This window comes from Triticum aestivum, chromosome 7D (assembly GCF_018294505.1).
Source record: "Triticum aestivum cultivar Chinese Spring chromosome 7D, IWGSC CS RefSeq v2.1, whole genome shotgun sequence".
NCBI classification, from domain to species: Eukaryota; Viridiplantae; Streptophyta; class Magnoliopsida; order Poales; family Poaceae; genus Triticum; species Triticum aestivum.
Window position 1 is genome coordinate 334493726 of NC_057814.1, and position 23308 is coordinate 334517033.

Sequence of the window (23308 nt, forward strand, 5' to 3'; positions counted from 1 at the left end):
TCGGCGCTGTCACTAGGGTTTGCATGTGTTGCGAATAGACACCTCCACTCGCCGTCAGTTGTGTGATCGGACCTAGCAGCCCGCCGCACGACGTTCCTCCTGCACGCGCGGATACCGTTAGAGGCGGTGCACGTGCGCCGCTCCGGCGAACTTGTACGTGGGATCGGACGACCAGCTGCTCGAGAGAGATCGGACGAGAAGACGATCCACGCGGACGCGCTGCCCCAACTCTTTTTCCGCTGCACGGCACTGCGCGTCTAGTGGTAACGAACTGTGATCCATCTCTCGTAGCATGTTCCTGTTGTTCTGCGCGTAGGAAAATTTTAATTTGCAGTCGACGCACCCTACGGTAGATCCCAACAATGCCCGGACATCCGGCCCTTCCCCCGGAAATCCGGACAGCAACTATCCAGAGAAGAACAGATTCGGCCCCGCCAGGCCGGACATCCGGCGCCCCGCGAACGGACAGACTTCCGGCCCCCAGCCCGGACTTCCGGCGCCTGCCTGCGCGCAGAGTCGGGCCAGAGGCCCATGTATCCCTTTCCCACATACCCCTTCGTGGCTTAGACTATATATACTCCTTCCCCTCCTCCTAGTTAGGGTTAGCAAAGACTAGCTCATTTGAGATAGAGCTTTGCTCATCCATACGAATCTACTCCACGAGGGAGACCGCACCCCTCTACGGAGAAGATCCTCCTTGGATTCAAGACCCCCTCGCCCCTCTTATGTGGCCCCCTTCAAGACCTCCTCATGGAGATGAACCTTACCTTGTATCTTTCCCTTTGTTGTTCATGTACCTTGTGGATCTTGTGTGTTTGATTGTCTAGTGGATGTGTGATTGGACTTGCTGTTGAGTGTTTCCCCTTGTGATTTCTCTCCGTTCTTCCCCGTGTTCTTCGTGTTCCTAGTTGGGATCCGCTCCTTTCATGAAAGATCGGCCGTATAGGGTTCCACCCTACATCAACTTGGTATCATGAGCCACGTTGATCACGATTTCGGAGCCTCCTCTCTTTGTTGTCTAGCCTTGTTTTGTTGATTTTGTCCCAAATTCAAAAATTCCCCATCAAAAATAGCCCCCTAAATTTTTTATGATTTGTTGGTTTGATGATGTTTTGTTGATTTTGATCCATGGATTTGCTTAGTTTCGAGTGGATCTAGCATCTCCCCAAGTTTCCCTACTTTCCATCCACGAAATCCGTCAAATTTTGCCTCCGAAATCATCCATTTCCGCCCCAAATCGAGTTTCGAAGTCCAAATCCCGATCTGGAATCGTCGGGCCGAACATCCGGGCCTCAGGCCGGACATCCGGGCCCCAAGCCGGACATCCGGCTCCTGGAGCGCAAACTCGCGCAAGTTTCTGGACATCAGGTCCTGGATATCCGGCCCCGACCCCGGATGTCCGACCCCTGGAGCATCAGCCTCCCGTGTTTCACCGTTTTGACCGTAACTTTCACATCCGGAGTCCGATTTTCGCGTTCTTTAGCTCGTTGAGTAGCTATTGACATCCTCTATCCATCTAGATAGATTACAACACCATTTGACTCCATCAAATTTTTTGGCACTTTGGCATCTTTGCCTAGGGCTTCCACCATATCATCCGCATAACCACCACCGACTTCCGCAACCTAACCTATTTCGTTCCCCATTGCATTAGTGGTTGTTTGAGTAGTGACTTGAGTCTCCTAAGGTGTCTGGGCTACTTAGGGACGATTACTTGTTCATCAACCACCACCATAACTTTCGCATAGGCTTCCCCACCATACACTTCCGCCACCCCAATTTAACCCAAGTTCGTTTGTGTTGTGAGTTGTGTCTCCTAAGGTGTTTCGGCTACTTAAGGACCGTGCTTTCATCTCTGACACTGTGTATAGTCCACCACCTAACCCTCCACTTCCGCATTGCGTACTCCAAACCCCATCATTGCATTTCCGCAATTCCATTGAGTTTCCACAAAACCACCACCGCATTCCCGCTACCGCCATTTGACGTTTGAGATTTTGAGTTCGCGGTTTTTTCGTTTCCTAAGGTGTTTCGGCTACTTAGGGACGAGTCTCCATCATCTTGGTTTCTACATCAAGAACACCGCCACTCATCATCGCCACGAGGTCATCGACTTTGACCACTTCACCATCATCCGTCTGTGGCTTACAAACGAGAAACCCTCGACGGTAACCTCCATATCATCTTGGTATCATGGTATCCCTCCATTGTATATTCCCTTGCAATTGCATTGATAACCCCTAGCCCATTTTGCGTCACTTGCCTATCGAGACTAGCCATTTGAGTATTGCCGGCAACGTTACTTGTGCACACTAGTGATCATTGGTTACACCTTCCATTGCATACATACCATATCATATTGATATCACCGTATCATTGCTTGTGTCACAAGTTTGTTCCCGCATATACACTATTGCTATCTTGGTTTATGCATTGTGCAAAAGTGGCCATACAAAAAAAAGAATAAGCTTTTAAGAAAAAGAGACAGCAAAGAAGCTTGTAAGCAATAGCCATAACATCATACCACATTGCATATAAGATTGTCATATCCGATCATCTTGGATCATCTTGAGAGAAACACCGGGAACCATACATATATAGCATACTTGGGATAGAAAGTTTGTCCATTTTGCATCTTATAGGTTGTGCACAAGTGTCGTATCCGCCTATAAAGCAATCGTGCTAGCGTCTCTCTTGAGTTGTGCAACACGAGCGTTTTCCGTGGATTCCACATTTTGAGCTCATTCCGTGGTTGCACGACCCCATTTATCTATCCGTGTGTGAGTTTCCGTGTGCGACATATTGCTATGGGTCTACTTGTTTCACTTGCGAATTTGTGAATCTCTTTCAATATTATTGACTCTTGCTAACATTTTGCATTAAATTTTTGTGCCACTATCCTCACCGAGCTACTCCATAAGCTTTACTTGATAGGTGTGAGTGAACAAGTCAGGTACCAATTCCACTATTCTTTCATCTCACATTGAGTGAAACGGGATACATCCTCAACTTTGGGAAAAGGTAACTTGGTATTGTTTATCTCATTTCCTACTCACCTCTACTCGAGTCTTGTGATGGATAGGCAGGGCATTTCACCTTCGGTCTACAACAACAACGACGAGTTCGATGCCACGAAAAACTCCACCGACGCCAAGATGCAAGCTCAAATGGAGGAGATCAAAGCCCTCATCAAGTCCTACAAGAGATCTTCATCATCTTCGAGAAGACGCTCAAGTACACATGCTTCCGAGCTACCATTTTCGGCAAGGTCACATCGGCATCGACACCATCACCAACAAGAACGTGAAGGTCAAGAGCTCAACACCAACAACCGCTCAATGACTTCACCATCTCCCTTGGCATCTTCGCCAAGCGACTTCAAGGCATCTTCGCCTACGGACATACGACATCTTCGCCTACAAGCACCTCAAGACTACGCTCAACAGAAGCTCCCCAAGCTCAAGTCCGCGACTTCCACGAGCTACTACGACCTCGACACCGACCACAAGATTCCTTTCTATGGGACTCAAGAACCCGAGGAGTATCTCGAGTGGGAGCGCCTAATGGACGACTACCTCAAACTACATCAAGTTCCTCCCGAAGATCAAGTGAAGTGCGCCACAACGAATTCCACGACTACGCGTCCACATGGTGGCTTCACACACCTTCGGAGAGCTATGACATGAGTTGGCCCAAGACGAAGAGAGCTTTGCGGCGAGAGTTTGTCCCTCCAACCTACACGGAACAACTTCTACGCCAATTGGAGAACACCACCCAAGGATCCAAGAACATCGACGAGTACTTCAAGGAGATGAATCATGCCTTGCGACGAGCCAGCGTGGACGACCCCATGTCAATGAAGTTCCACTTCATGATGGGATTGAACAACGACATCTCCAAGACTATCTTCCTCAAGAACTACAAGTCCCTCGACAACAACTACATTGGTGCTCTCAAGGCGGGACAAGAACTCATGAAGGCCAATGCTTCTCCACCCCAAGCACACTTCTCGAAGACCAAGCTCAAAGACGACGAGCATGAGGCTAGTACCACCAAGATGTCCAAGCCCGACGAGCTCCAAGACGATGCTCCCAAGTTAAACTTCACCGCCATCCCTCTTTATGGCATTGATGATGCCGAGTCCTCCACGACTCTTTTTCAAGATGGTGCAGCGACAAGTACGACCACGGAGACCTTCAAGGACCAAACTGTGGAGGCGAGTGACTTGGTGACGAGCAAGGATGATGCTTTCATCTTAGGAGGCGAGAGTAATGATGTGCCATCTTCGGCCTTCATCCATGGTGACGGTGACGAGATGATCGAGCATGGCATTTTCCCTTCGGTCATGGAGGAGAGTGATGATGTGCCATCTTCGGCCTTCATCCATGGCGACGGCGATGAGATGGTTGAGTATTTCACCTCGACCACGGCGACGTATGATGACTTGAGTGACTTGTGCCATCATATTGAGAGTGAGAGTGACTTCACCACTAGCCCCATATATGACGAGTTGCCCCAATTCCCATGTGAGGAGAGCCACAACCCCCACCACTTGAGTGAGATGAGTGACTCCATGACTTTGAGTGCACCTACCTTGAGGGAATGAGTGAACCACTACATAGAGAGAGTGAGACCACTTCGATTTCTAACGACTTAACCTCTACCTCTATTGTGTCTTCTCATTTGGTGCTAGGTCCCATATATAATGCCGCAACGATTTGCGACGACTACGTCCTCCCTTTGGACAAAACGATGGCCATGATGGAATATGATGCACCCCCCACATGGTTCCATCAAGATGAAGATGACCACCATTCGGTCTTTGCCACCTCACCTACACCACTTAAGTAGAATGAACAAGGTAACATAGGTGAAGGTGATGCTCTAGTCCCACTATTGGACATTCTTGACATTGATTGCTTGCATGATGTTGATCAACCTATTACCATGCTTCATGCTAGTATGATTTCCCCATGCGATGATTTACCCATTTATGATGAGTATGATGATTGCCATATGGAGTCTCTTAGTTGTGATGCCATGTTACATAGGATTTCTTGTGACAATTATTTAGGTCACATCATGTTTGACAATTTGCTTGACTTGTCGTATGCTATGCATGAGATCCACCATATGTCATATTCGCAATCTCAACGTAGTGACTATGCATATGCCATTAAAATTAACCCAATTTGCACTTATGGCATAGATGACAAGCCCATGGTTATTGGCATTTATTTTTCTTGTGATGATACTGATATGCTCCCTTTGCATCATTATCTCATATGCCATGCCATGACGACCTAGCTTCAGATATGCATTGTTTTGGATGTTGTCCATTTTCTTCATATGATGTTTTAAATATTGCCCATGAGGAGACCCCCACAGTTTCCTCATACATTTTAGGAGATTTTGATTCATCCTATCCATTGCATGATCCCAATACTTGTGTGCACAATATGCTCCCATGAATAAACATGCTATTGATGTGCCATATACTTCTATGCTAAATTTGCATCCCCATCGTGTCATACACAATAACTATTCTTTCATAATGGATGACATGTTCTTATACCATGCATCAAATTTCTTTGAGCGATGCTTATCTTGTGCTAACACTCACATGCACATACACATCATGATGGATGATGTGTACTTTTACCACGCGCACAATTTCTTTGGTTTGTGTCTCTTTTGTGTAGGTACCATGAATACTTGTCAACCTCGCAATCCCACGAGTTGACAAAACGAGCTCTAGAGAGCAACGATGATTTTGGATCCCATGGATTGTCTTTCCCACCGCTCTCTTCACGCAAAGACTTCGCGCATTCATTCTACATGGCCCTCACTTGGCTATGGGTTATTGTCCAATACATATTCTATGCCCATCTTGCCATGTTCACTTTGCATGATATGCACATTCCTATGCCTTCGTCATGCATTGACCCATGCTTCGCATTACATATGATGATTGATTCTAGTACTTGTATGTGTATTTGCAAGCTTGGTGGAGATACCACTTCTTATTGCCATGTTTGCTTTGTGCCCCATGCCTATGAAGATACTATGATCTTGCTTTGTGTTCGTGCTTGCGATATGTCATGTGCATTTCCTATATCAACTACTTTCTCACATGACATAATTGCCATGATTTCCTCTAGTATGTTGCATCTTCGCACTACTAGTTTGCACGACATGATTGATATGCTTGCTTATGTTGCATCACCAATGATTCATACTTGCTCATTTCATGCGGTTGATGACAACCATCTACATGGTTTACACATGATTGTTATTGCTTCTCGTCATATATCTCCATATGTTGCCTCTCTCATGATAGATGATTTGACATGTATTGAGTGCAACAATGATTATAGTCTTGCTCATGAGATTGCCCCCATAGCATTCTCTCATATATTTGGAGATTTTGACATATTTCTTGTGAAGCATGCTTGTCTTACCTCTTTGCACCATATACCTAGTGCCATGAATATTGCCATTGTTGCGTCATATTATTCATTCACTTGTGCTTCTAATGGTTATATGCAAGAGAAGAGAACCATCATGATGGATGATGTGTTTATCTACCATGCGCATACATTCTTTGCTTTCTTTTGTGCATGTGTAGGATACTTGGACTTTGTGTCGACTTCCACTGCACGTGAGTTGACCATCCGAGCTCTTGAGAGCGAGCCTCATACATTCGACCACGACTCGCTTCTACACCATCTTTCCTACCACTTCCGCATTGTGAAGAATGCACAAGGACACGCCTTCAAGGTGACATCTTTCTTGAGCATGGATATTGCGGATCATACTACTTGTGTTGCTTGCATCATGAGACTTATTGTTCATCTTGGACCATTTGATTGCGCACATGTTAGAGATCTTGCTTCGAGTTGTCATTTTCACCGTTCCATGCATCATGATACATATGCCTTGTATGTTGCATCCAATTCTTGGATTACTTGCTCCTCTCATATGTTTGGTTGCAACAATGTCATCACTTCACATATGTCATATCCCATTGATTGCTACATGCTTGCCTTGATTGCCTCACACATGATGAACAATTGCTCTTTCCATTGTGTTGAGTGACACACGATATTCACTACACCCCATGCACATTATGCTTGGATTGTCTTGCACTTGACCCATGTGTTTAGACACTTCATTTTATTTGGTGTTGTTAATGCTTCTTATGCCTATCATAGACTTTTCATTGAGCGCTTTGCCCATGCTTGCTATGACTTTGTGGTAGATGCTTATTCTCTTGTTACACATATTTACATCACTACCTCACATTTACATGCTTGTCCCCATGATATCTTTGCTTGTGCTCGATTGATATGCTTACATGCCATGTCATAATCCTTTGTCACACCATATGCTTTGCATGATGACGACACTTGTTTGGTGACTCACCTCTTGAATGTTTGGTTTTGCATTAACGCTAACCACATTTGTTTTTTCAAGTGTTTGTTGTCCTTACTCCTTTTGAAGGAATCACAAGACGGTGCGACATTGGAGAATGCCCATTTTGAGCTTCAAGATGACAAGTACTTGGTGAACGTCCACTTCTACACGGCAAAGCCATCTCTTTCCCATGGTGATTTGGTTTTCGATCCGAGGTCGGATCTTTCCCAAGGGAGGGGAGATGATGCGGAGCATCCTATAGACATCACCATGTCAAGAGTCCGTTCGGCGAGTGACACGTGCGACATCTACTTCACATACACAAAGGTGAATCATCTCCTTTACACGTGCTCACTTGACCCCTTCGAGGATGGCATACTACTTAACACTTCTCCCGTGTGCATGCATAGGTATTGTCGGAGCTTCACGGATGTTGAGGAGTGCAAGCGCCAAAAAACAACTACACCATCCGCGAGAGAAGCCTGGAAGCGAAGACGGAAGAAGACGGAGCTGCTGAAGCTACAGCGGCCGGACATCCGGGCCAGAGGCCGGACATCCGGCACCTGGGCAGCCGCACAGAAACTGCCCCAACAGCCGACCAGCCGCAAACCAGCTCTAGGCCCCGGACATCCGGCCCATGCCCGGACATCCGGACCTTCCCCCGGAAATCCGGACAGCAACTATCGAGAGAAGAACAGATTCGGCCCCGCCAAGCCGGACATCCGGCGAGAGCCCCGGACATCCGGCGCCCCGTGAACGGCCGGACATCCGGCCCCCAGCCCGGACTTCCGGCGCCTGCCTGCGCGCAGAGTCGGGCCAGAGGCCCATGTATCCCTTTCCCACATACCCCTTCGTGGCTTAGACTATATATACTCCTTCCCCTCCTAGTTAGGGTTAGCAAAGGATTAGCTCATTTGAGATAGAGCTTTGCTCATCCATACGAATCTACTCCACGAGGGAGACCGCGCCCCTCTACGGAGAAGATCCCCCTTGGATTCAAGACCCCCTCACCCCTCTTGGGTGGCCCCCTTCAAGACCTCCTCATGGAGATGAACCTTACCTTGTATCTTTCCCTTTGTTGTTCATATACCTTGTGGATCTTGTGTATTTGATTGTCTAGTAGATGTGTGATTGGACTTGCTCTTGAGTGTTTCCCCTTGTGATTTCTCTCCGTTCTTCCCCGTGTTCTTCGTGTTCCTAGTTGGGATCCGCTCCTTTCGTGAAAGATCGGCCGTATAGGGTTCCACCCTACATCAAGATAGGAGGTCCCAGGTGGCAGCCTGAGTCCTCATGGATGAGATCTTTTTATCTTTCAGCCTCTTACGCAAATGCTATTAAATTTGTCCGTACTCAGACGCTACTTCGTTTCCACAGATGTATGAGGAGATGTTAGGTCATCTGATCTATAAATGTAATAAATTTGCTATCTTGCTCCATGTATGAGCTTTTGCTATATTAATATATTGGCAGCAGCGGTAATGTTGTGATACCGACTTTATTCATACCGTGCGTCTATGTTATGAAGTGTACGTCGTGGGTAGATTCTTGATACCTTTAAGCGGGTTATCCAAATTACGGGGTTAAGTAACTCGTTCTATTGTATGGGATTTCATCACCCATGTCCTCTAGAACTTGTGTGGGAATCATGATTCCCTTGTCGGATGTGGTTCCTGATGGGGATTGATGAACCAACGATTCCAGGCTCTTCAAGAGGAGATGGCGCTTGGCAGTGTGGTTGGTTCCAAGCACCAATCTCGGCTTCCCATATGATTTCCTCTGCTAGATTCATATAGTCTTGGTCATGGGGTCTGGCAGATTTTCAGTCTGAAACTATGGGACTATGCAGAGGGAAATAAACAAAGTTTCACAGGATTATTGTTCCATTGTTAGGGGAAGATAGTATAATCCTGCGAACAAAACAAGCATGATAATACACAAGTTAAGGTGACTTCTGAAAGACCCAAAAGAGGAAATTTTGGTCACAGAAGAAACTATGTCTACAGAGTTGAGTTATTTGATCAGATACTGCTAACTCACCTTTTTATACAGGACCTGCATTTAACATTTTAGTGTCTTCCAGAAATGGATCTCCACTCTTGGAAAAACTTAAAAAACTGGGTAATAGCAGCAAGAGTGTACAGGATTGAACAACCATAGCTGGTCAACCAAACAGGAGATAATGGCTTAAGGCAAGAAAGCCAAATAAGTCTTACATATCTAGCAAATAAGTTTTACATGTCTAGTGACTAAATTCAGATGTACAGATAAAATTACCCTGCAACGGCCATTCCCCTCCCTAAAAGTGGATTAGAATGATAGCTTAGTTTTGCATCAAGAGCTAATGAGAGAATGACAAGGTCAAAGCAATAAGAGAATAACCTAAAGCAAATTCTATTTATCTCATAGTAGTAGAATATTATGAACAAAATCAGTTTGAAATATCCTGTAGTTAAGACCAACCAAATATTCCTGGCTGAGATGTACCACCAGGTAATACAAGCCTAATTGGTTTGATGCCGACTGTTGGCAAGTCTAGAAAATTGGCTATCAATTGATCGGCTACCAATTGGTTCTTGCCCATCTCCCAAAAGAAGGTATAATTAGGTCCGAACTATGGTCTTGAGTGATGGCAATGTCAGGAAATGAAGCATAATTGCCTATTTAGAGTAACATCACTACTAACAGAAATAAGCAAGATAAAGAGCAGTTTGTTCAACTTACGGAGCCATCCAACGGTATGTTCCTGTTTCAGGTGTCATCCCCTCGGTCTTCACTTCAATCCTAGCAACTCCGAAGTCAGCAATCTTGATCGATTTATCACCAGAAATCAAGAGGTTATCTGACTTAAGATCTCTGTGGATGAACCCAAGGCCATGAACATAAGCCATGCCACGTGCAACATCTAGTGCCTGCTTCACTGCCAGCTTCAGTGGAACAGACCTGTTCTGCCTCCTATTCAGGAAATTCCTAACAGATCCACCCTTTGCATACCCTGTGACAATGCACCAAACTATTGGCTTCCTGCATGCGCCAACGAACTTGACTATATTTGGATGCCTTAACTCTGCAAGCATCATAACTTCTTGCACAAACTGTTGCTCCAGCAGCTGAGCTTGTGCGGGGTCAGCCTCGGGCCTCTCCAAAAGCTTAATGGCAACATCCATCCCATTGTAGGTCCCCCTGTACAGCTTACCAAATGCGCCTTGTGCAAAGGGCAATCCCATGTGGAGCTTCCCCAAATCAATGGTCCACTCCTCGTAATCCTTGAGTGTCTCAGTCGGGAATCTAGTGTCCATCAAAGCCTGTGCCAACGCATCATCACTCAAGGCATGAGACACCCGCCCAGGACGGAAAATGCTGTTCCCAACCGAGTAGCTGACCACAGCAACAGGTCCCCTGTGGCTAGGATGGTTAAGCATCCCAGTACGCGAGTCAGTAGAACCGACACTACTGTTGTCCACAGACATTATGGAACCACCGTGCATGCTGGTCTGCATGCTGTTAAGGCTATCAATGGACATGGTGGAGCCCTCCCCTAGCTTCTGGTAGTATGCCATGTCGCAGAAGTTGACGCCACCGTCCTGGCCGCTTACGGCACCAATTATCCCGGGGAACTTGCCCCCTTCCATCATTCTCAGATAACCAAAGCCTGAGCTCCGGCAACCTTTCCGCTCTTCCCTTTCTCCCTCACACAGTCCACCCAAAGGCGATTGCCTGCAGAGAGAACCCAACGGAGATTAGAAGCGACAATAAGCTAAAGTTTTCGTCTTCATCCTGCAAGCTATACAATTGCCACAACTGCCAGCACGCAAGCATAAAATCGATACGATACAGCAAGAAAAACACAAAATCCACGAGGAGGAACACCCTAATCCCTGAAAGAACACCCAAAATAATCCTTGCAGGGTCAGACTTCGCTCCGAATAGACCCCTGCCCAGACCAAATCGAACCCTCAACAGTGACCTAAACCAAAGGAACCCGAAGCACCAAACCGCATCCAGGACCAAATCAAGCTCCGGCACGGAACAAGAGATGGCGAGCCAAACCTTACCCCGGAACTGCCCACTTTTCGGGTCCGAAAGTACAGCTCGCTGCTTCCAATTCGCACCCCACGCGACCTCGGCGCCGCACGGATTCCGGCGATCCGGGCCTCGATCGGGGGCCCCCGGAGCCGCGGCGTCGGGATGAGGGCCGCAGGGGTCAGCTGTTGTGTTGTTGTGTGTGTGAGAGAGAGAGAGGGGCGTTCCAACCAAAAATAGCGCCTTTGGGTATGCCGGCGATTTTGACGTGAGAACCGCATCCACATCGATCAAAAAAAATTAAAAAGCCCAAATTCAATGAAATTCAGTTAATTTAAACGAAATATAGGCAAATTCATTGATATTTAGGCGAATTTACATAGATAAAATGTAAAACTACTCCTAGTTCATGCCGAGGAGTTTGTAGAAGGCTGTGTAGTAGTCGTCGCCGTCGCTTGGTGGCCCGTCCTTCGGGGCGGCCTGGCTGCAGCTCTCCCTGGATCGCTGCTGCGGGCCAATTGGCTCGGCGCAGTGACCTCCTCGTCGTTGTCGGAGAGCACGCTGACGCCGCCCTCGTCGCGGCCGCGGCGCCCCGCGGCGATTTCTTCTAGAGCGCGGTGCTGGCGCTCCATCTCCTGTGCCACGTAGTCCTGCCGCGACCAGGCGAGGCTGCTCTCGAGGTCGGCGGCCATGACCTCGTGCTCCTCCTTCACCACGATGGTCGCCGCCGGCTCCTTCTTCGGCTTAACCAGGCGGTAGTTGCCGCGGGGAGGGGAAGGGGCGCGGCCGCCCTCGTTGATGACGAGGTTATCGCCACGGCTGCGCCGACGGAGCGGCGTCTCCTGCGGCTCGGGTTTGACTATGCCGTCATCAATGGAAGGCCGACCAACGAGATCATTGATTCACGTGGGAGCCAAGGCGAGGCGATGAGGACGATGAAGCTGAGTCGCTGGCTCGGCGGGCGGGGGTGGAAATCTGGCGAGGGCTGTTTTCGCGCCATTTTCTTTCCTCCGGCGCCCCCTGTCGCCCCCCAGCGCGCTAAGTTCGGCCTGGGTCCGTCGGCGCCAATTTTGGCCTAAACCGGCGAAATTTGAGCTCCTGGGATGCTATTGGGCGGGTTTTTTCGCCGGCGATAAAAAAGGTGCCTTGGGGGCCTGTTGGGGGCGGGTGGAGATGCTCTGAGGGGAGGGGCAATTGTGAGTAGTAAAAAGCTCCCGTGAAAATACATTTGTGTAAAGCTGAAGGCTATTTGATTAAAATAATTGTGGAACAGTATATTTGGCTGTAAATTGTTGTAATACCTCTGGGGCCTAAGTGAATGTGTTTATATTATATGCTAATTAACCGATATGTACTTCATTTGTAGATAATTGAACATATGTACTTCATTTGTAGCTAATTGAACAATCATTTTGCAAAGGAAAATTATGACAACGTAGGAGATTCATAGCTAATACATACACAATTCAACCACCGTATACTTTGATGTTGCACATATCTACATAGATAATGATTCCATAATATTATTACAAATCATGTGTGCCATATAAAACACATATGGTTCACATGATCATGACACCATCAACATATCTAACTTAGGCGAACTCCAGCGCAAGGACGTGTTTCATCCGTTCGCATCCACGCAGACAAAAAACACGGCTCAACGCGCCAACACAAACGGATGGATGTCCTTTTTTGTCCGCCTCAACCCATTTCTGGCCCATATTTGGGCCGAGTTTGCGTCCGAACGGACGCCCGTGAAGTACGTACTCCACTTGTTGAAAGCACGTCCACTCTCTTGGTGATTTAGGTAATTCATGTCAACATACATATCCTTGAACTAATGCTTAAGTATATTTTAGGATAGTTCATTTCAGGTACAACTTGGGAAGTGAAGATGGAACCCTCAAATGTTAAGGGCAAAGTGTTGGATCAAGCCTCAAGACTCTTCGTTTCTATTTTAGTGATCAAAGATCACACTGAGTTCATATGCATGCCAATACTATATTATGAAAATGAGTTTCTTGATCATGTGCTTAAAGATCAAAGTTCAAAAGCCTCGTATCATTTTCACATGATCGCACTATATCACAAACCAAACATTTAACTCCGACTCGCCAAACCAATCCTACCAGAGTCACCGAGTCACACTGATATAGTCATTGTCCTAGACCCTAACTTTTGGTCTCACCCAGTTGACCCTTCAATCTCACCGAAAGAGCACCTGCCAACCTTTTGTTGCCTACTAAAATTCGTTTGGAATTTCTGAACAATTTCAGTCGATGACACGGAAGTGTCTAAAGTGCTTAGGTCAGCACAACTGGAGACACTAGACAGTTTCATCCGGAGTCACTGAATTATCTAAAGTTTGAACCTTTTGTACAAATCGGCTTGACCGAGTGTTTCAGTCGGTCTCACCGAGATGTGCTAAAAGGTGAGTAACGTCAATTTTTTCGTGATGCCTATATATACCCCCACCTAATCCACCATTGTCCCTCGAAGCAAACACATTACACATCCATAGTTTTGAGAGAGAGCTCCCACTCCTTGTGTCGATTTCAAAGGGATTCCACTTCAACCATTGGTCCTTTGATTTCTAGTCACCTCATTGCTTTCCACCCCAACCTCTCCTACCCAAAAGCCAAAATATGTGAGAGAGTGTTTGAGTGTTGAGGAGGTTATCTTTTGAAGCACAAGAGAAAGGAGTTCATCATAAACAATACCATCTATTACCTTTTGGAGGGTGGTGCCTCCTAGATTGGCTAGGTGTACTTGGGAGTCTCCAAATCGTGTGGAGAAACCAAAAAGTTTGTAAGGGAAGGAGATCGCCTACTTCGTGAAGATCTACCAGCCAGACCTACATGGGTGTAAGCCATGGTGGGATAGGTAAGGTTGCTTCTTCATGGACCCTATGTGGGTGTGAGTCCTTAGTGGACTCGATTCCTCCGTGGAATCCGCAACCATAATCCTTATGATCTTGGATCCTTGAGATTGAAGCCTCCATCAACATGGACGTATGATAGCACCACTTGTCCGAACCACGTGTCAAAAATTCTCCATGTCAACTATTGTTTGCGAATCTCTCAAACTCTACTCCTTACTTTCTTGCACGTGCATGATCTTTACTTTTCGCTGCCTATACTCTATATATGCATGTGCAGGGTGCGGTTGTTGTTATCTAGCTTGTGCCAAAATCTGCCTAAATGTTAAAGAACTTAAAATTGCTCATTGGCTCGTGTTAGTTGTCTATTCATCCCTCCCTCTGGACACTCCTTTCGATCCTACAAATGGTATTAGAGCTTTGGTCTCCATTGTTTTGGCTTCACCACCTTGGAGAAGGATGGGTTTATCTACTTTGAGGAGTCTTAGGTGTAGAGTTCCTATTGTCGATGGAGAGTACTTTAACTTTTGGAAAGATTAAATGCTTGATATTTTTTACGATTGCAACTTGAGTGAGTATATTCCTCTACCATATGAACCCCCCATTGATCCCTTGCATCCCACTCCTAAGGAAGAACTTGATATGCTTCTTAATCTAAGAACCGTTAATCTTATTGTTAGATGCCTTCCTAATCTTGTTCTTCGTAGCATGCAAAAGTTTGAATGTGCTTATACTTTGTGGAATGACTTAGAAAAACGGTATCCAAATTATTCTCTCAATAATTTCGATGGGATTCTATATAAGACTATCACTTTTTGTAAAGTTAGGCCAATGATCCTAACTATGATAAGTACTCCTTTGAGCTTAGAGATATTATTCATGCTAAAGGGAATGTTACTACCACTACCAATATCATCTCCGAAGCAATTAGAGTTCATTCTCTTGAACAATATAATGCGCATGTCACTAATGAGAATGATGATTTGCGTGATCAAGAAAATGTTGATATTGGTGACATGGATACTATGATGAGAGTGATGACTATGATGATGAAGAGTATGACAAGATAATATGAAATCTTAGTCTCATGGTGAACGTTCATAGAGGTTACATCTCTGGTGGAAACGAATCAATTCTTGATAGTGGATGTACCGACCACATGGCTGGTGACAAAGACATGTTTCGTGAGCTTGACAAAAATCATGGTCCACGCAAGTATGTGACTTTTGGAGACAACTCCAAGGGTAAGGTACTAGGCCTTCGTAAGCTGGCCATCACACATGATAGCTCAATTAAAAATGACATGCTTGTGAATAACTTGGCCACAATCCAGTTTCCGTATCTAGACTTACCGACTTTGGTTTCAATGTTCGATTTACCAAAGTAGATTGTCAAGTTTTTCGCCGTGATAATCATATATGGTGTCTACTGGTGTGCTTAGAGGAGATCTACATATTGTTGATTTTGTAGGAACAAAGTATGTCACCAAAGGGGGTGCATGGGAGATTTAAAATTTCTTTGAGAAACTTGAAATCTCCCAGTGACTTAACTATGAAAGAAAACTTGACTTAACTATGAAAGGAAACTACTCAGACAGATTTGATATTGAAACAAAACAAATACCAACACCGAAAATAAATTACATGACTAAAACACTACAGAGGAACTGAAAGTATTTCAAGTTAAAGATGATGCTCGATGGCGACAAAGAATTTGGTAGACCAGTTCACTCTTTTGCAAAAGATCTACTTCCAGTTGGAGGGGATTGTGATTTAACACAGAAGATGAACTCTCTTCGTCCTATTCTCCTCGACATCATGTTCATCAACCTGTGCCTATTACTCAAGGTAGATACTTCAGGCGATCTCCAAAACCTTCACTGACTGTCTTTGCTAACCACAATGACTCTTGGTTGGTAAAGACTTTGACGCCTAGCCGTCTAGAGAGTTAGCACCTCTCAAGAGTAATAGGCCAAGCGTACTAAACTTGGATCCCCGTGATGCTAAACCACTATCTTGTTTTTCAACTCTGGGGTTTTCTGTCCATGGATTTTAAACTCAAATGTCTTGAAGAGTGGGTGCTCAAACAAACTCCCAGAATCGCACGGAGCAGCTAACCATCATAGTTGGAATGGGGTGTCTATTTATAGCCAAAGCAATCCCGAGGGGAAAATGACCATTCAGGACATGACGTTCAACCAATGGCCAACAGACACGTCTCTAATGGTCGGATTTCAAACCCACTCGGCAACTTAACTCGAGTAATGAGTAAAGCTAACTCCTTTGTTGAAATATATCTCTCGCAGCCTAGAAGAACAACGTCTCTAGCTGGCAAGTAATGTTTAGAGGCTGGAAGAGATTTCTCTCAACTCTTATAGATTTTGGTTTATCATCAAAGAAACATAAGTTTCAAAACACTCTACCCCCTTAGTAGTATGGTGGTCCTATGAATCAAGTAAGAGAAAAAGAACTACGAAAGAAAATACTACGTCTTCTCTCTGCCTTCTTCTTGGTTGCAGTCAAACACATGGAACATGTACTGAAAAATTTTCTTCAGGTCAGCAATTTTCAGGGGTCACTTCCATCACGCAATATATTGGATAGAAGTCTTCTCTGCAACACAGATGTTAATCTTCTTAGTTTATAGCAAACTCCTTAGTACTTCAGGGACTGAAAATGCAACTAATCCCCAGGTGGTTTTGGTAATTCATAACAACATATGCATCATTGAACTAATGCCTATTCAAAGAATATTTCGGGAATGTTCAATCTAGGTATGGCTATGAGATGTGAATGTTAACCCCTCAAATGTAAAGGACAAGGCATTGGCAAAAGCTCCAAGACTCTACATTTTTGGTTAAGTGATCCAATATCACATTGAGTCCATAGGAAAGCCAATACTATTAAAAGGGGATGAGGTTTTAATCATGAGTCATTTGCTCAAGTGCTTAGAGATATTGCTCCAAAAACCCTCAACCACACACCCACATTCCAATCTTTTGAAATCCCTAAGTCATTCTTGGTCCCACCTATTCAATCTTACCCAGACTCACCGAGATACACTTGACAGAGCCACTGCCTAAACCCTAGAAACTCGGTTTCACAGAGATGACATTCGGCCCCATCGAAGTGCACTGACAGACCTTCTATAACCCATTGTTTTCATTTCGAAACTTCTGAGTGAAACAGATCGGTGTCACCGAATCGTCAAAAGTGCTTAGGTCATCTTCAATCGGTCCCGCCGAGTGGATTCGTCTGGTCTCACCGAAATGCCTAAAGTTCAAACCTTTTGCACTGATAAAGTCTCACCGGGTATTTCACCAGGTCCCACCGAGTTCTGTATAAAGGTGTGTAACGGTTAGATTTTGGTGAAGGCTATATATACCCCACCTACACCACCTACTCTCAGAGAGAACCACCTACACTTGTGTTGAGATCAAGGGATTCCACTCCAATCATTTGATCCATGATTTCTAGCCCCATCAAGTTGCTTTCCACTCCAATCCTTCTCCTACTACCATGCCGAATCTGTGAGAGAGTGATTGAGTGTTGAGGAGACTATCTTTTGAAGCACAAGAGCAAGGAGTCATCACCAAAAACAACATCCATTACCTTTTGGAGAGTGGTGTCTCCTAGATTGGTTAGGTGTTACTTTGGAGCCTCCAAATCTTGTGGATTTGAACCAAGGAGTTTGTAAGGGCAAGGAGATTGCCTACTTCATGAAGATCTACCCTGAGTGAGGCTAGTCCTTCACGGACGTAAGCCATGATGGCATAGACAAGGTCCCTTCTTTGTGGAACCTTCATGGATGGAGCCCTCCGTGGACTCGCGTGGCTATTACCCTCCATGGGTTGAAGTCTCCATCAGCATGGACGTATGATAGCACCACCTATCAAAACCACACCAAAAATCACCGTGTCTTCATTGTGTTTGGTTTCTTTCATCCCTCCTTTACGTTCATATGCAAAGTCCTCAATTTTCGCTGCCTACTATCTAGACTTGCATGTGTAGGGTGTTACTTGACTTGTGTGGATTGCTAAAACTTGCCAAGAACTAAAATTGGGAAAATGCTAGGTTTTCATTTGGCCAAGTAGTCTAATCACCCCCCCTTAGACCTACTTACGATCCTACAAGTGGTATCAGAGCATTGGTCTCCATTGCATTGTTTTAACCACCAAAGATAGTATGGCGTCCAGTGAAAGAAACTATCACCGTAGAGGTCCATATTTCGATGGTACAAACTTTGCTAGTTGTAAGCATAAGATGAAAATGCATATTCTTGGTCATAATCCTGTCGTTTGGGTTGTTGTTCCTATTGGCTTGAGAGGTGAATTCTTTGAGGATGGAAACGAACCGGATCGTGAAGCAACCATAGAAGAATTGAAGATGTTGCAATACAATGCTCAAGCATGTGATATTCTCTTCAATGGTTTGTGTCCCGATGAGTTCAACAAGATTACCCGCCTCAAGAATGCAAAGGAAATTTGGGATACTTTGGTTGATATGCACGAAGGTACCGATCCCGTCAAGGAATCCAAGTTGTATGTGCTCGAGTGTCAACTTGACAAGTTCAAGATGAAGGATGGTGAGGGAGTCACGGAAATGTACTCTAGGCTCGCTCTCATAAAAAATGAGATTGCCGGCTTAGGAAGTGAAGAGATGACCGACAAATTCAACATTAAGAAGATCCTTAGAGCCTCGGATGGAAAGTATGATAGCATTTGCACATCGATCCAAATGATGCCAAATTACAAAGATCTCAAGCCCATGGAAGTCATTGGAAGGATTGTTGCTCATGAAATGTCACTCAAGAACAAAGAGGAGCTCCACAACAAGTCTAGTGGTGCCTACAAAGCTTCAAGTGATGCTCCCACAACATCAAGTGACAAGCTTGTGTCCAATGAAGAGATAAGCCTAATGGTCAAGAACTTCATCAAATTCTACAAGAATAGAGGCAAAGAGAGAAGCTACAACTCAAGACATTATGCAAAAAGATCTTCAAGTCGTGACCAAAGTTGATACAATTGTGGAAGACACAAACACTTCTCAAATGAGTGTACAACACCTCTTAAGAAAAGAGATGAGTCACCAAGGAGTAGAAGAGATGATTCACCTCGTAGAGAGAGAAGGAGTAGAGAAGATCAATATGAACAAAGACGTTCCCGAAGAAGCAAGGGTTCGGAGAGGAAAGACAAGTCAACAACTACTCAAGAATAGACCCCCAAGCTCATGTTGGTGAATGGATATCTGGCTCCAACGCTGAAAACCAATCCTATAGAAGCTATCACTCTGACTCTGACTATAGTCAAGATGAAGGTGTTGCTAGGATAGCTATCATATCCTCCAACTCCAGTGACTTATTTGATTCACCAAGTGAATGAATTGAAGATGGTTCATGTCCAAAGGCCCCAAGGTATCACACTAGGTGATCACTGGTACAACAAGTTGCTATACAAATGGTTTTTAACCCCTTTCCGTGACATCATTTTAAACCATCGCCTGGTGAGTGTGGGCGATAAGGGGTCCTTCCCACACGACCCAGAAACCGTCGGGGATAGGGAGTAGCAATGCATCCATTTTAGATAACTAAGCGTATGCGTCACTGACATGTATCCCAAACGCGAGTCTTCAGACAACTGTTTATGATATCTCGCATATCCCATATGCTCCATCCTTGCTACTCTTTTGTGCTCGCATTACCATTGCAGTCGGACTTCTGTGGTTTTCCCTTACCAGGCGCAGTCCAGGCACGTACCAAACTGGCTCTACGTTTATGATGCGCGCCATGATGTCTACTACACAACTTTATTCTTGTAGACTCGTGTTAGGCCTCCAAGCGCAGAGTTTTGTAGGACAGTAGTAATTTTCCCTCAATTGGGTGACCTAAGGTTTATCAATCTGTGGGAGGTGTAGGATGAAGATGGTCTCTCTCAAACAACCCTGCAACCAAATACAAGAAATCTCTTGTGTCCCCAACACACACAATACAATGGCAAATTGTATAGGTGCACTAGTTCGGCGAAGAGATGGTGATAAAAGTGTAATAATGATGGTAGAAATATATTTTTATAATCTGAATAAATAAAAACAGCAAGGTAGCAAATAGTAAATGGGCACAAAAATGGTATTGCAATGCTTGAAAATGAGGCCTAGGGTTCGTACTTTCACTAGTGCAATCTCTCAACAATGCTAATATAATTGGATCATATAACCGTCCCTCAAAGTGCGATGAAGAATCACTCCAAAGTTCCTATCTAGCGGAGAACATAAGACGGAATTGTTTGTAGGGTACAAAACCACCTCAAATCTATTCTTTCCGATCAATCTATCCTAGAATTCGTACTAAAATAACACCAGGCTATTCTTTCCGATCGATCTAACCAAGAGTTCGTACTAAAATAACACCAAGCTATTCTTTCTGATTGATCTAACCAAGAGTTCATACTAAAATAACACCAAAGCAAATTCAGATTCATAATATTCAACCCAACACAAAGAACTTCAAAGAGTGCCCCAAGATTTCTATTGGAGAAACAAAGACAAGAACATGCATCAACCCCTATGCATAGATTACCCCAATGTCACCTTGGGAATCCGCAAGTTGAATGCCAAAACATATATCAAGTTAATCAATATAATACCCCATTGTCACCACGAGTATTCATATGAAGACATATATCAAGTGCTCTCAAATCCATAAAAGTATTCAATCCGATAACAACGAAATCTCAAAGGGAAAAACTCAATTCATCACAACAAGATAGAGAGGGGAAAACACCATAGGACCCGACTATATTAACAAAGCCCGTGATACATCAAGATTGTGACATCTCAAGAACACGAGAGAGAGAGAGAGATTAAACACATAGCTACTGGTACAAACCCTCAGCCCCGAGGGTGGACTACTCCCTCCTCATCGTGGTGACCGTCGGGTTGATGAAGATGGCCACCAGAGATGATTCCCCCCTCCGGCAGGGTGCCGGAAAGGGTCTAGATTGGTTTTCGGTGGCTACAGAGTCTTGCGGCAGCGGAACTTCTGATCTAGGTTAACCCCGAGGGTTTTCGGAATATTTGTGAATTTATAGGGTAAAGAGGGGGTGCGAGAGGCCACCGAGGTGGGCACAACCCACCTGGGCGCGCCTGGGCCCCCAAGCGTGCCCTGGTGGGTTGTACCCCCCTCGGGGCAACCCCCACGTGCTACTCTGGCACATTGGTGGTCTTCTGGTCCATAAAAAATCCACAAAAAGTATCGCGGTGTTTGGACTCCGTTTGATATTGATTTCCTGTGATGTAAAAAACAAGCAAAAAACAGCAACTGGCACTTGGCACTGGGTCAATAGGTTAGTCCCAAAAAATGATATAAAGTTGCTATAAAATGATTGTAAAACATCCAAGAATGATAATAAAACAACATGAATACTTCATAAATTATAGATACGTTGGAGACGTATCAGCATCCCCAAGCTTAATTCCTACTCGTCCTCGAGTAGGTAAATGATAAAAGAAATCATTTATGAAGTGTGAATGCTAGCAAAGTGCACAAGTTTGATCAATGACAATTTCAATCACTTTTCCTGGCATCATAATAGCAATTCTTTCTTATAAAACTTCTCATGTTAAAGTAGCAACCAATTCACATGTTAAGGTTCAAACAATGAATTCTCTTGAAATTAGACAACCTATGTTCTCAGTCACCAAGCAATTGTAATTCAACTTATTCAACAGAGTTTAAATAAGAGCTCCACATACTCAACCATCATATAGTCTTCTATGATTGCTAACACTCACAGCGTACACATGAGCAAAACGTTTCAACCGGACACATAGAAAGATAGGGGTTTATTGTTTTGCCTCCCAACGTATTCACCTCAAGGGTGATGTCAACAATAATAACTCATGCTACCCATATTCAACTGGACATATGTGCCTAGATCTTTCCTCACCACATGATGCTTGCCAAAAGAGAAAAGTAAAAAGGAATAGAGAGAAAAACTTTGACTCTTGCATAAAAGTAAATACATAAAAGTAAAAGATAGGCCCTTCGCAGAGGGAAGCAGAGGTTGCCATGCACTTATTTGTTTGTATGCTCAACCCCTTAGTGCAAAAGAACGTCACATTATATTTCCCTTATGATAGCAACCTTTATTATGAAGTCTGTCGCTTTTATTCTTTGCTATCACAAGTTCGTACAACGCTCAATTTTCTCTTACACTAAATGATCTAACACTTTTAGAAGAAATTTTTATTGCCTTTTTGCACCGATGACAACTTACTTGAAGGATCTCACTCAATCCTTAGGTAGGTATTGAAAGTGCAACTATCCCTGGGTGGTTTTGGTAATTCCTGACAACATATAGCTCATTGAACTAATGCTCTTTCAAGATGATCATTTTAGAAAGTTCAATGATTGGCATGGCATGGACTAGGAATGTGGACCCCTCAAATGCTAAGGACACATATTGGCTCAAGCTCAAGATTCTACATTTTCATTTTAGTGATCCAAGATCACATTGAGTCCATAGGAAAAGCCAATACTATTAAAAGGGGATGATATGTTGCTTAATGGCTTGCTTGCTCAAAATGCTTAGTGATATGCTCCAAAAGCCCTCAACCACTTTCTCATATTCACATATGTCCCAAACCAAAAGTCAAACTCGGCCCGACCGATTTGATCTATCCGGCGCCACCGAGTTCATTTGACATAGCCACTGCCAGAAACCCTAGTCACTTCGGTCTCACCGATAGGGATCTCGGTCTCACCGAGATGGGATTGCAAACTCTCTGTTTCCCTTCGTAACGTTTAGGTCCAACCGAGATGAGCGATCGGTCCCACCAAGTTCGCAATGAAAACTCTCTACTTCCCTTTCGTAACATTTCGGTCTCACCGAAATGAGCGAATCGGTCCCACCGAGTTTGCCTGACAAACTCTCTGTTTGCCTATTACTAAAATCGGTCCTACCGAGTTTATGTGATCGGTCTCACCGAGATTACG

At 44.7% G+C, this 23308-nt stretch overlaps 1 protein-coding gene across 2 annotated transcripts in view; it reads right to left on the bottom strand.

Moving 5' to 3' along the window:
• The window catches only part of LOC123169498 (serine/threonine-protein kinase STY13), a 29247-nt gene extending 17521 nt beyond the window's left edge, over positions 1-11726 (bottom strand). The window contains exons 1-2 of one of the 2 annotated variants that reach the window (XM_044587370.1): positions 11464-11726; positions 10138-11130 (exon numbers count right to left, since the gene is read on the bottom strand). In XM_044587370.1, the coding sequence (XP_044443305.1) occupies positions 10138-11130; positions 11464-11723 (1253 nt within the window). In that variant the 5' untranslated portion in view covers positions 11724-11726. The remainder of the gene's footprint in view (positions 1-10137; positions 11131-11463) is intronic. The other variant, XM_044587371.1, reaches the window with a different exon arrangement.
• Between the last annotated feature and the right edge of the window lie 11582 nt (positions 11727-23308).